Below are 11,677 nucleotides of genomic sequence, written 5' to 3' on the forward strand. Positions count from 1 at the left end.
AAGACACATAATAGCACAACATTTAATATGGTACGGTATCATGATATAATACTCAACCCTCTCTTTCTTCATTTAATTCTATGTCACCTCATCAAAATTGCCTAGTTGGCATGCATGATACTACCTATGATACTCCCATTACGGACAACCTTATCATTATTGAATTTTTCATGCTGTCATGAATAATCTATGAGGACACCCTTTCCCTTGCATTAGGTTGCCAGTAATGGAAGTATCATATGTATTATCATTCATGTCAACTAGACAATTTTGATGAGGTGGCACAAAATTAAATGAAAAAAAAGATGGTTGAGTATCATATCATGATACTGTATCATATTAAATGATGTGCTACTATGTGTCTTGCATGTCAATAAATGAACTATCCTATGATACTAACATATGATATTATGCATTACGGATGTGGTAGCATAGACTAGTATCATATGCATGATACTAGTATATGATACTACCGTTACAACCAGCCTAAAAGAGGGGACACCCTAATTATTGTTTATGATTGTCATGAGGAGCATGTATTAAGTCAAAGGTCTTCCCGATTAAGAACATTTTGCTCTAAACGCTTTTGGCTATCTGTGATACGATATGAGAAGTACATGCCTCAAAAATGCATTGGGATGTCACATGTCTTAGACTCTTGAGATTAGACTAGCTAGATGGCCTCTCAAGAAGGAAATTAAGACCGGCAGAGATGCATAATGGATTGGTGTTATACGTGCCACTAGATTTTATCTTTTATAATAACTCACATACTTGTTATGGGCATCAAGAAAAATAGGTGTCCTCATTTGGACGTTCAAGTGTATGTGTATGTGCAATGCACGTGTTTCATGAGATGTTTCTGTTTATACTCCCTCTTTCCCGATTTACTCGCCGCGAATCAATGTATGTAGAACTAAAACTATATTTAGATATAGGAGTGAGTGTAATATTTTTTTTTGACATAAATACTATGTACTTCATCCGTTCAAAAATACTTTTATAAAAATGAATGCATTTAGATGTATTTTAGTTTTAGATATATTTATCTTTATTTATTTGTGCGATAAATAATTTCGAACGAAAAGAGTAGTAATTCGCCTTATATTGTCGTCATCTTTGCTACGTCATGGTATCATCCGCGCCGCTATCGTTCTTTTGGGTTATCTAAAAGTCGAGGAACAACGTGATCTACAACCGCATCTGTCACGATGTCGATGCCATCTTCAACGAGCTGAAGGATCACTTGCAGGGTGAGGACGGTTCCCCAACAGCTTATCCATTTTTTTGCGAAATACCATATTTACACATTATATTGCCGCCACACTCCTATCCCTAAGAATCGTTATCTCTCGCAGCATATTTGCTAAATTCATGATTTTGGCCTTAAACATCGGATCAACACAAAAACCTCGAAATGTTCCTTCATCGCTTCAGACAGATCAAACACCCACATGCATGCGTTTCACAAAAGCGATAAAAACGACACCGACTCCTTTTCTTCCTCCGTCACGTCGTATGCGGGATTCACACGGTGACGAGAAAGCGGGTTAGGCCGAGTCCACAAAACGCACGCAAATAGCATCATTCCCGCCAGCCGTGTGCTCTCCCACGCGTCACGTACGTTATTCTGCGAATATGCAGCGCAGCCGGGTCCTGTGGCAAAAAAAGCAAAGCGGCTCGAGATTTGTCACGTGTTGGGTTTTGTCTCGAACGAACGGAAAAAGAAAAAAAGGAAGGAAGGAAGGAAGGCAGGCGTGGGGAATGGGATCGGATGGACGGGCGCGCGGCCACGCTCCCGAGGCGGCCACCGTCAGATGCGGCGGGCGCGTTCATGGCGCCACGCAGCGCCACGCTCCCCGCGCCGCCGCCGTCCGATGGGTGTGCCGTGCACGGCGGGGATCGCGTCTCATCCGAAAGCCCCCACCGACCCGCCCGACCTCGCCTCGCCATTTCTCCCTCCCCCTCTTTCTCTCTCCCCAGTCTCTGACCTGACCTGACCCCCGCACGCGGCCGGCCTCCCTTTCTCTCTCCTCCCCGTTCCCTTCCCGTGTCTCCCTCCCTCTCGTCCGATCTGCATCTGTGTTTTTTTCCCTCCTTCGTTCTCGGCAGTGTCAGGATTTGTTTTTCTTTTCTCGTCGGAGCGGCGGCGGCGGCGGCAGCAAGGTGGTGGCGAGGCGGGAGATTCAGGGAGATCTAGCTCGATCTGCGTCTGTTCTTGGAGCTTGAGGAGGACGCGGGGAGGAGCGATGGCGGCGCAGGAGCAGGAGCAGGATAAGCAGCAGGCCAAGACGAGCACCACCAGCTCGCTGCCGTCCAGCAGCGACCGCTCCTCCAGCTCCGGCCCCAACAACCTCAAGGAAGGAGGTACCCTACCCACCCTCTCTCCGTCCACCCCGCTCCCTTGCTCCGCTGACTGAATCCGGCTGGAGACGCTGACTGACGACGCGTGTCTACGTTGTGTGTGTGCGTGTGGTGGCAGGCGCGGAGAGCGACGAGGAGATACGGCGGGTGCCGGAGATGGGCGGCGGCGGCGGGTCGGCGTCGTCCGGCGCGGGGGACGGCAAGCAGCTGCAGCTGGCGGCGGCGGGGGGAGGGCAGGCCCCGGCGGGGAAGAAGCGCGGGCGCGCCGCCGGGGACAAGGAGCAGAACCGGCTGAAGCGGCTGCTGCGGAACCGCGTGTCGGCGCAGCAGGCCCGGGAGCGGAAGAAGGCCTACATGACGGAGCTGGAGGTCAAGGCCAAGGACCTCGAGCTCCGCAATGCCGAGCTCGAGCAGAAGGTCTCCACCCTCCAGAACGAGAACAACACGCTCCGCCAGGTACCATACCATATCCAGCCTAGCCCAGATCCTCCCACCAGAATTGTCTCACTCTCAGCGGCCATGGCGATCCTGACTGAATCTTTGCATGTCTCCTTGCGTGCAGATACTCAAGAACACGACGGCGCACGCCGGGAAGAAGCCGAGCGGCGGCGGCGGCAAGGGGGGAGACGGCGTCAAGAAGCACCACCACCACTTCGGCAAGAGCTAGTAGTAGTAAGAGCTGCGACCATGGTTGCTGCTTGCTAGGAACCGAACGCCTGCTCATCTGACCATTGTTAGGAACACTGCTGTTGTTGTTTGCCGCCGCAGTTTGACGCTCGTATTGTCTTTTGCACCTTTTTTTTTCACGGTTTGCTGAGAAGGATGTCTCACTGTCACTGTTGTGTGTACCATGTCCATTGTAGCTTGGTGTTAGCGAGGTTGATCTATGTGAACATTGGTTGTGTATTGTACTGCCTTCTCTTCTCTTCTCCAGTACTGCAATCGGCTTCTTCGCAAACCTGGTCGCTGAAACTGTGTTGGAAAGCGCAGGAAAAGAGCTTCAAAAGATGGATTTCAGTTCGAATTCATATTTATCTCCTGAAGCCGAAGTAGGCATGGCCGCCTAGAGAGTCGGAGTACAGCAGCTGATGAGAAACAGCATAATTTGTATTATTTGCTGAACTTTCATCATAGACAAAAAGGTTAGAAAGAAACGAATCAGCCAAAGGCGCTCACTGTGCTTAGTCAAAGAAAAGCTGTCCTGAAAATGCAAGCCATCACTGACGAATTCACCACTGAATTCAGAACAGCTGAGGAGCTATATGATTCACAATTGCGTGGTGGATAACATCAACATGCACAGTGAGGAATATGTACTTCTTTTACAAATAAAACACAGCCTTCACATATAGCTGTGACTTGCAATACGCAGAGGGGGCAAAAATGAAGAATTTACAAGAACACGTAACGACTGTTCTGTTCATGCTTGGCATTCTTGTACCCAACCCAACACAGAACCACAATATCAAACTGGAACAGTCAGGGAGGGGCCCCTGGTATAACAGTGCTAAACTGAACCACTTCATTTATTTATCCGGGCATCAGACAGCACATCAAATTACCAAGTCCCAAAACTTTTTCCGCGTGTATGGTCCGCCGTAAAGTAAGTGGCTACTACCAGGGTTCAGTTTTTTCTATCCTTAACTAACTACTTTCTTCAAACACTAAACTTTCAACCACTTTTTCAGCTTTATCCTTCAAAACATGTGAAGTTACCGTGCGAGTATTAGTAGCACCAACACCGTGGTAGATCGAGAGTACTTCACATCACATCTACCAGTAATTTTTCGGCATTATCGACGGCCAGACTCATTCAGGAAGCCTCAACGGCATGGAAGAATGCCTGGAGGATCTACTCGTTGGCTATGTATGCGTCGCTCTCATCGTGTACTCTGCTACGAGCTTTGAGAAGAGAGACGATTTGTTCTCCAGCAGCTTGGCTGGCGTGTCACGCTCCACGGCCACACCTGCATAGGTTAGCACGGTGTTTGTCAGACCAACAGATATGCCAAGCACATGGGGTTAGAAGAATTAACAAGGCGCGATTGCGGTTTGTTTTGAAGGGCTGATGGCTGACCGTTGTCGAGGAGCAAGACCATGTCGCTGTCAAGGACCGAGGTGATTCGATGCGCAATCGTGATGACCGTCGCCTCCGAGAAATTCTCGCGTAGTGTTTTCTGAATCATGTTGTCTGTCGCGGTATCCACTGAAGCAGTGGCCTCGTCCAGAACAAGTATCTTGGTCCGTTTCAGGATCACCCTTCCAAGACAGACAAGCTGGCGCTGGCCCACGCTCCAGTTCTCTCCGTTCTCGATCACTGCAAGGGAAAATAACATGATTTTTTAGTTTACAGAAGCAGTGACACATGTTATATAGTTTTCAAATCTTGGAAGAGAAGAGCTGATATTGGGAAGTGTGCAAAAGATGAGCAAATTAAGTTTCAGACTTTTCAACTGCATGACTGAAAATAAACATTTCACATATCAGACCTGGTGAGTCAAGTTTCAGCTCCTTCTTCCTGACCTCATCTCCCAGCTGACAGTTATCCAAGGCCTGAAATGGAGCAACAGATTCAGACTACAACTTAACAACAGGTTCACGACTACTCCCTCCGTCCCAAAATTCTTGTCTTAGATTTGTCTAGATATGAATGTATCTAGTCATGTTTTAGCATTTAGATACATTTATTTCTAGACAAACCTAAGACAAATTTTTTGGGACGGAGGGATACTATGGAAGTATTTGACGACTGACAAGAAATGAAGCATGTGAAAGCAAAACTACCTCCCATATTTGATCGTCATTGTACTCGTTAAGAGGGTCAAGGTTACTCCTCACAGTTCCCTCAAACATCGTTGGATCTTGTGGAATGATGCTAAGTCTAGATCTCAGATCATGCAGCCCGATGGTGCAGATGTCAACACCATCTACCAGTATCTGACCGACGGTAGGCTCGACAATACGGAAAAGGGCCTGTATGAGTGTTGATTTACCACTTCCTGTCCTTCCAACAATGCCAGTCTTCATGCCTCCAGGAAAAGTGACGTTAAGGCCCTTCAGAACAAATGGTAGTTGTGGAGCATATCTCACCTGCATAAATTTGACAAGTCAAGGATCTGCACTATCTAGAATAAATTGGTTGTTTCTCATTTGACAAAAAGCTGGATTTACAATTCGTTTCCCATCAGACTGAATTTCTAATAGTTCACTCACAATGGTAAAAATATGAAATTTCTGCACAACAACAGGGTAAAAGAAAAGGAGAACATAATTGAACAGGAGGAAAAAGGAAAGAGTACTTACATGGACGTCACGAAGCTGAATTTCTCCCTCTGACGGCCAGTTATGGGGCAACTTATTTTCTGACATTGAAAGTGGGGGCTCTTCAGGAATGCTTATGTATTGCAGAATTCTTTCTACTGATATGATTTTGTTCTCCAAATTGCACATGCTCCACACAACCCATGCTTGCAGCATGTTTAAGTTAAGCCCATATGTGACCGCGAGACCAGCAATGCCTGAAAGCAGGATGTAGATTTAGTTGCAAGCCCATATCGAGACATGTCTAATCTGCTACCATTACTCGGTATAAATATTGTTCTGAACTAGTAACATTCTAACCTGGATCGATGATACCAGTTGGTAGACTGATCAGAAATACCAAAGCGAATGCAAATGTAAATGACGACAGTGTATCCAAGCGGAAACAAAGCCACTCCATTGCTGCAGCATTGTAGAATTTCGGTCGAGAGTAGGCATCCATTAGATGGCTATTAGTTGATACAAACTGATTCTCTTTGCCAAAACTTCTGATGGTGGTTGATCCAGTAATTGATTCAGCAAAATGTTGTATGATAGGAGCCTTGCAAACCCCTACCAGCCTTTGGAGCTCTCTGGCCGTCTCAATGTAGTAGCGCTGCAAGATGATAGATGTAATAAGGTGCTGATCTTGCAGTTAAAACAACATAACGATAAGCATTAAATAAATTAAATTACCTGGTAGCCGAAGCAGATACTGATCACAGGAACGAATACAACAAACACCTGCCATGCTACCTGAGACATCACCGCAATAATTCCAACTAGTTGTATGATGGAAAACGCAACAGAACCCATCTGGTAAGCAATGTTTGTATCCACTTCGCTTTGATCAGTTGAAGCCTAAACAGTTCAATCTTGAGTGAGCAATAATCGAAGTAAACAAATCAAACTTCCTAGGAAATCCGAGGAGATGCAAATGACTTACTCTATTCAAGATGCGCCCACTTGGAGTGGAATCGAAGAAAGACATAGGAGCTCTGAATATGGCCATATGCATCTTGTTGAACAACAGAGTTGCTGTTTTGTATGCAGCTGTCACAAGAAACAGTGCCCTTATGAGGATGCACAGCGAACTTGCAACAGCCAATGCCACAAAGACATAGATCAGTGTCGACGTGCTCACTGGAGGCTTAGCGTCTTTTGACACAGGAGAAGCCCAAGCCATCCAGTAATTGCTAGCAATCTGAAGTACTTGGAAAAGTAGCTGTGCTATCAACACAAATGGTACGAGAGCTCCGCCGTAAGCCAATGTGAGGTACTTCCAGTAGACCCAAAACCCCACCCTGCCTTTTTCCCTTTCTTCTTCCTGCACCAGCTGCCCACTCTGGACCTTGTCACCATCGTCGTTGCCATTTTGTCTATCTTTCTCTTCAGCTGATGACACTGACCTGGATAGGCTTAAAGAGATTGTCTCACTGCCTCCGTTAGCAACATCAATCACATCCAATGCTGTGAGAGCATCTTGGTGAGCACCAACCAGCTCCATTAGCTCTTCCCCTGAACCAAGTATATCGCTGTATTTGCCTGCTTGTGCTATTCTTCCACCTTTCATTACCTACATTAGAATTATCTTATAAGGAGAACCGAACAATTTATGCAATAAAACTTACATGAAACATTTGCCAATAAAATTCTCACCAGAATAAGATCAGCTGCAGGCAGGAATTCAATCTGGTGAGTGACATAAACCACCGTCTTTGAAGCCAAAGCCCCAAGCAAGCATTCCTGCAAATGGAAGAAACCTTAAGCAACGTGTTCTCAAATTCCTATTGAACAAAAAAAGAATGTATTATTACCTTGAAAAGGTGGGATCCTGTATGAGCATCGACTGCGCTGAATGGATCATCGAACAAATAGATGTCAGCATCCTGATACAAAGCTCGGGCTATCTGAATCCTTTGCTTCTGCCCGCCGCTAAGATTTATGCCTCGCTCTCCAATGACTGTCTTGTCACCGAATGGCAAGATCTCCAAGTCTTTCTTCAGCGAACACCACTCAAGGACCCTGTCATATTTCTCACAGTCCATCTCCTTGCCGAAGAGTATGTTGTCCTGAATTTTGCCACTCTGTATCCATGCCGTCTGGCTGACATATGCCATTGTTCCGCAAGTCTTGACCTCTCCTGATAGCTTTGGCACCTCACCAAGAATGCAAGAGAGCAAGCTTGATTTTCCAGAGCCTACCGTCCCACAGACTGCAACACGCATGCCTTGCTGAGCTTGAAAATTCAGGTCCTTCAGCGTTGGCAGCTCAGGTGAGCCGTCCCAGGAGAAGCACCCATTGCTGACCTCAATTGCAACATTAGAGCTACCACTTGGTAGCCTGTCCACAGCATCCGTCGGCAACTCCTCAAGGCATAGGAAAGATGCTATCCTGTCAAGAGACACCTTGGTCTGAATCATCATTGAGATTGTGTCAGGAAGGTTGTATATTGGTTCTTGAAGCACCCGGAATGTGGCCAATGCAGACAGCACCTTCCCTGACTCCAATGGTATCCCTAAGATCATGCAAGTTCCGAAGGTTACCACAGCGACGAAGGTCGGGGCACCCCAGAACACGAAGGTGGCCGCGGTCGACGTGTAAAGGTACTTCTTGAGCCAGCTTGTCTCTGTGGTCCTGAGGTCAATGATCTTGGACAAGAACTTCATTTCCCACCCCTGCAATTTAAGAATCCTCATGTTGCGCAGGATCTCAGATGTCGCCTTCATCCTGACATCCTTGCAGTCCATCAGCTTCTGCTGGAACTTCTCCTGCATTCGCATCGGAGGCACATTTGCAAGCATGACCACAATGGTGGCACCGAGCGCTGCAAGTGAGGCTGCCCCGAGGGTGGAGTACAAGATGAACAGTGCCATGCCTACTTGGAGTGGTACCAACCAGAGATCGTGCATGTACCATGAGAAGAGGCCGACTCGGTCGGCATCCACGCTGATGATGTTTATCATCTCGCCGCTCGTGCGGCTCTGTCTGGAGCTGCTGGACAGAGAGAGCCCCTTCTGGTACACGACGGAGACAAGCGCGGACCGAGCACGTATCCCGGCTTGCTGTAGCCGGAAGAACCAGTGCCGTTGTGACAAGCACTCAAACACCTTGGCTACGATGAATGTGACAACAAGGAGCTTCCCCTTGCTGGCGTACCTCTCGTCGCCGTTGAGGTACTGCACCAGGGAGTCAATGAGGTATGGGCCAACATAGGTGGCCAAGTTGTAGATGAGCGCGTAGAGCGAGGTCACCGCGATGTGCCACCACACAGTGCGCACAAGGGCCCTGGTGAGCTTGAACGCGGTGAACTTGGGGCCAGAGCCATCGCCGGCGAGTGCCTCCAGGTTCTTCTTAAACAAGGGGAGCAGGCCGGCCACGCTGTCGCCGTGATCAAGGTCAGGGACGTCGTCGAGGCCGAGGGTCTTCCTGTAGCCGACGGCGAGCAGGGGGCCCATCCAGGAGAAGGTGAGGACGCTGAGGAAGCCGGCGCTCGTGAAGATGGAAGCATCGACGGTGTCGTCGCTGCGGCCCTCGCTCGCGCCGTTGAGCAGAGGTTCCTCAGAAGCAGAGCCGCCCGTCGTCTTGGCCGAGAACCCGGCGACTACTAGCGCCACGGCTGCTAGGACCTCAACGGCGTCGCGCGCCCACGGAAGCGCGGGCACGGGGAGCCCGTAGGAGAGACTCGTGGCAGCGTGGACGGCGAGGGCGAGGGCGGAGAGGAGCATGAATAGCGCCCACCAGAGCTTGAGCGGCGCGGCGAACCGCTCCTCCCCGCGGCCGCGGTACTGGAGCTGCAGGTAGGCCGCGAGCAGCAGCCACGCCACTGCGCGCGCCGCGGCGTCCGCCTGGTCGGCCACGGCGTCGGGCGGCCCCCACCCGGCCCCGCTGCCGCCGCCGCTGTTGTCGAGGTACCACGAGACGAGCGAGTAGGCGCCGAGGAAGACCTCGAAGGCCGCCAGAGCCCACGTGGCGCGCACCGCGAACCGGCCCCACCGGAACCCGGCGCCGCTGCCTCTCCCTGCTGCGGCCGCTGGTTCCTTGCCGCGGGGGCCGGCGGCGAAGAGGAGGCGGGCCGCGACGGCGAGCGCGAGCAGGAGGTGGGCCCCGGCGCCGAGGCCGTGGAGGAGCGCCGGACGCAGGAAGACGGGGAGGGCCGGCTGGTGCTGGCCCGCCATCGCTGCCGCGAAAGGCGACGACGACGCCGCAGTGGGCATGGGATGGGCGCGGGCTGAGTGAGTGAAGCGCCGGAGCGGGCGGGCTGGGGTTGTATAGGCGGGGCTGCGGCACGTGCGTGGCGGGCGCGGGGAAGAGTCGTCGTGACGGCGACGGGGCGGCTGCGGCTGCGGCTGCGGCGCGGCTCGGGTCCTTGGGGTCCAAGGCACCTCGAGGACACCAGCGCCCACGTTTCACCGCGACCGCGCGCGGCCACCCGGGCGGGTTGCGACGGAGGGGAGAAGGGGGAGCCAGCCAAGGATGGAGGAGAAAGGTGTGGGAGAGAGGTGAATAAATTGGGGTTTTGGTGGTGGCGGTGCCCCGGAGCGATCGTAACAACTGCAGAATCCCGGCACGGCCGGCTGGGTTTTTGACTCGCCCCGAGTATCTGGTTAGTTTAAGTATCTTCTTTCTCCGGTTTAAAAATCTCCTTCGCAAAAGTTGACCATCGGATACAGTGATTCGTGCATAATAAGAGCCTATACTACCATAGACATATTTTAAAGTATAGGTTCACTCAGTTTACTCTGTAGGTAATACGTAGCGAAATTTTTAAAGGACAATGCCGAAAGATTCGGCCGGCTGCGGGCGGGCCGCGCGATCTGTCAGCTGTAGACGGGCCGCACCGTTAGATCTTCATCCAACATTTTTTTCTCGATGCAACAAATTTCAACGCTATACAGCATTTTTCGTCAACGGTTGCAACAAAAAAAATAATTATAGCAAAAAAAAAAAAATCAAAAAACGAAGAAGATGATGCGTGGTAGCAAAAGTCAAACGCCGGTTGTCGCAAATATCTACGTGACGTGTATGCAACTTTTTTAGTGAACGGTTGCAGCAAAAAATGATGCCGGTTGTAGCAAAAAATAACATGGTTGTAGCAAAAGTCAAAACGTCGGTTGTAGCAAAAATCCAACAAACTCGAGTTACGACAAAACGTATATGCAACTTTTTTACTGAACAAATATAGTAAATAAAAAACGCTTGTAGCAAATATGAATGCTGGTTGCAACAAATTTACACGAGAAAAAAAACTGCATGGAAAACGTTTGTATCAAAATAACACATGGTTGCAGCAAATTTAACGAAAAAAATGTTGCATGCACCTGCTAGCGAGGCGCGCGGCCCGCGCGCGACCGGCCGAACGATTCGGCCGACGCGCTGGGTGGAAGCGTTTACCTTTCTAAAAAGACTTATATTTAGGAACGAAGAAATATTAATCTTCAACGTAGACCTCCAAACCACGTGGTGTGGATCGTAACCTTTTTGCAAAACAAAACCAAATGAGGATGCATTGAAGGAGTCCGAACACAATCACGTAGGATTCCAACATCCTGGACCCACTCAAAACTGAGGTGGAGCTCCCGCTTTTGTATCTGGTCATATTGTTTCCGTGGCAAAACCCCCACTGTCCTCTTCCATCTTGTCGCTCTCTTACCAGGCTTCATTTTCGTCTTGTCATGCAAAAGTGCAGGTAGAGGTGAGTAACAAAGGCAAGGAAGTGGGGGATGACATTCTGTTTTCAAATATTATGAAGAGGAATTCGGCTGGTTGGCAACCTCCCACCAAAGAGTTCTTCAAGATTAATGTCGATGCAAGTTTTGTGGAGACATTAAACACTGCGAGTGCGGGGGTGGTTGTCAGAAACAATTATGAAGAAGTTATTATTTCCATTTGGAATTATATTGGGGCTTGCGATAGCGTTGAAGAAGCTAAACTTAGGGCGGCATTCTCCGGCTTATGTATCGGTATCATCCTTCACAAACCCATCATTTTAGAAACTAATTGTTTTTTTGTG

General features: G+C 49.3%; 2 protein-coding genes across 2 annotated transcripts; one reads left to right on the forward strand and one right to left on the reverse strand.

The window, feature by feature from the left end:
• Nucleotides 1–1,947: 1,947 nt before the first annotated feature.
• LOC123443046 (transcription factor HY5-like) lies at nt 1,948–3,275 on the forward strand. The gene is made up of 3 exons (XM_045119274.1): nt 1,948–2,367; nt 2,483–2,820; nt 2,927–3,275. Exons 1-3 carry the CDS (start codon nt 2,250–2,252, stop codon nt 3,029–3,031), a joined length of 561 nt encoding a protein of 186 aa, XP_044975209.1. The 5' UTR covers nt 1,948–2,249; the 3' UTR covers nt 3,032–3,275.
• A 588-nt stretch (nt 3,276–3,863) lies between these two features.
• LOC123443045 (ABC transporter C family member 3-like) lies at nt 3,864–9,902 on the reverse strand. Its single transcript, XM_045119273.1, has 10 exons — nt 7,482–9,902; nt 7,324–7,410; nt 6,611–7,240; nt 6,361–6,525; nt 5,986–6,280; nt 5,668–5,882; nt 5,149–5,454; nt 4,854–4,917; nt 4,442–4,681; nt 3,864–4,331 (listed from the first exon to the last, which is right to left on the reverse strand). Exons 1-10 carry the CDS (start codon nt 9,879–9,881, stop codon nt 4,228–4,230), a joined length of 4,506 nt encoding a protein of 1,501 aa, XP_044975208.1. The 5' UTR covers nt 9,882–9,902; the 3' UTR covers nt 3,864–4,227.
• Nucleotides 9,903–11,677: the final 1,775 nt, after the last annotated feature.

The sequence above is a fragment of the Hordeum vulgare genome, chromosome 3H, assembly GCF_904849725.1.
Source record: "Hordeum vulgare subsp. vulgare chromosome 3H, MorexV3_pseudomolecules_assembly, whole genome shotgun sequence".
NCBI classification, from domain to species: Eukaryota; Viridiplantae; Streptophyta; class Magnoliopsida; order Poales; family Poaceae; genus Hordeum; species Hordeum vulgare.

Excerpts from the sequence above, each read along its gene's own strand:
- LOC123443046 (XM_045119274.1), top strand. The coding sequence starts at position 2,250 with ATGGCGGCGCAGGAGCAGGAGCAGGATAAGCAGCAGGCCAAGACGAGC. Across the intron at positions 2,368-2,482 it reads CAACAACCTCAAGGAAGGAG|GCGCGGAGAGCGACGAGGAG; the intron begins GTACCCTACCCA and ends GTGTGGTGGCAG. Across the intron at positions 2,821-2,926 it reads AGAACAACACGCTCCGCCAG|ATACTCAAGAACACGACGGC; the intron begins GTACCATACCAT and ends CCTTGCGTGCAG.
- LOC123443045 (XM_045119273.1), bottom strand. The coding sequence starts at position 9,881 with ATGCCCACTGCGGCGTCGTCGTCGCCTTTCGCGGCAGCGATGGCGGGC. Across the intron at positions 7,241-7,323 it reads CTGCAGCTGATCTTATTCTG|GTAATGAAAGGTGGAAGAAT; the intron begins GTGAGAATTTTA and ends ATTCTAATGTAG. Across the intron at positions 6,526-6,610 it reads GTGGGCGCATCTTGAATAGA|GCTTCAACTGATCAAAGCGA; the intron begins GTAAGTCATTTG and ends TGAACTGTTTAG.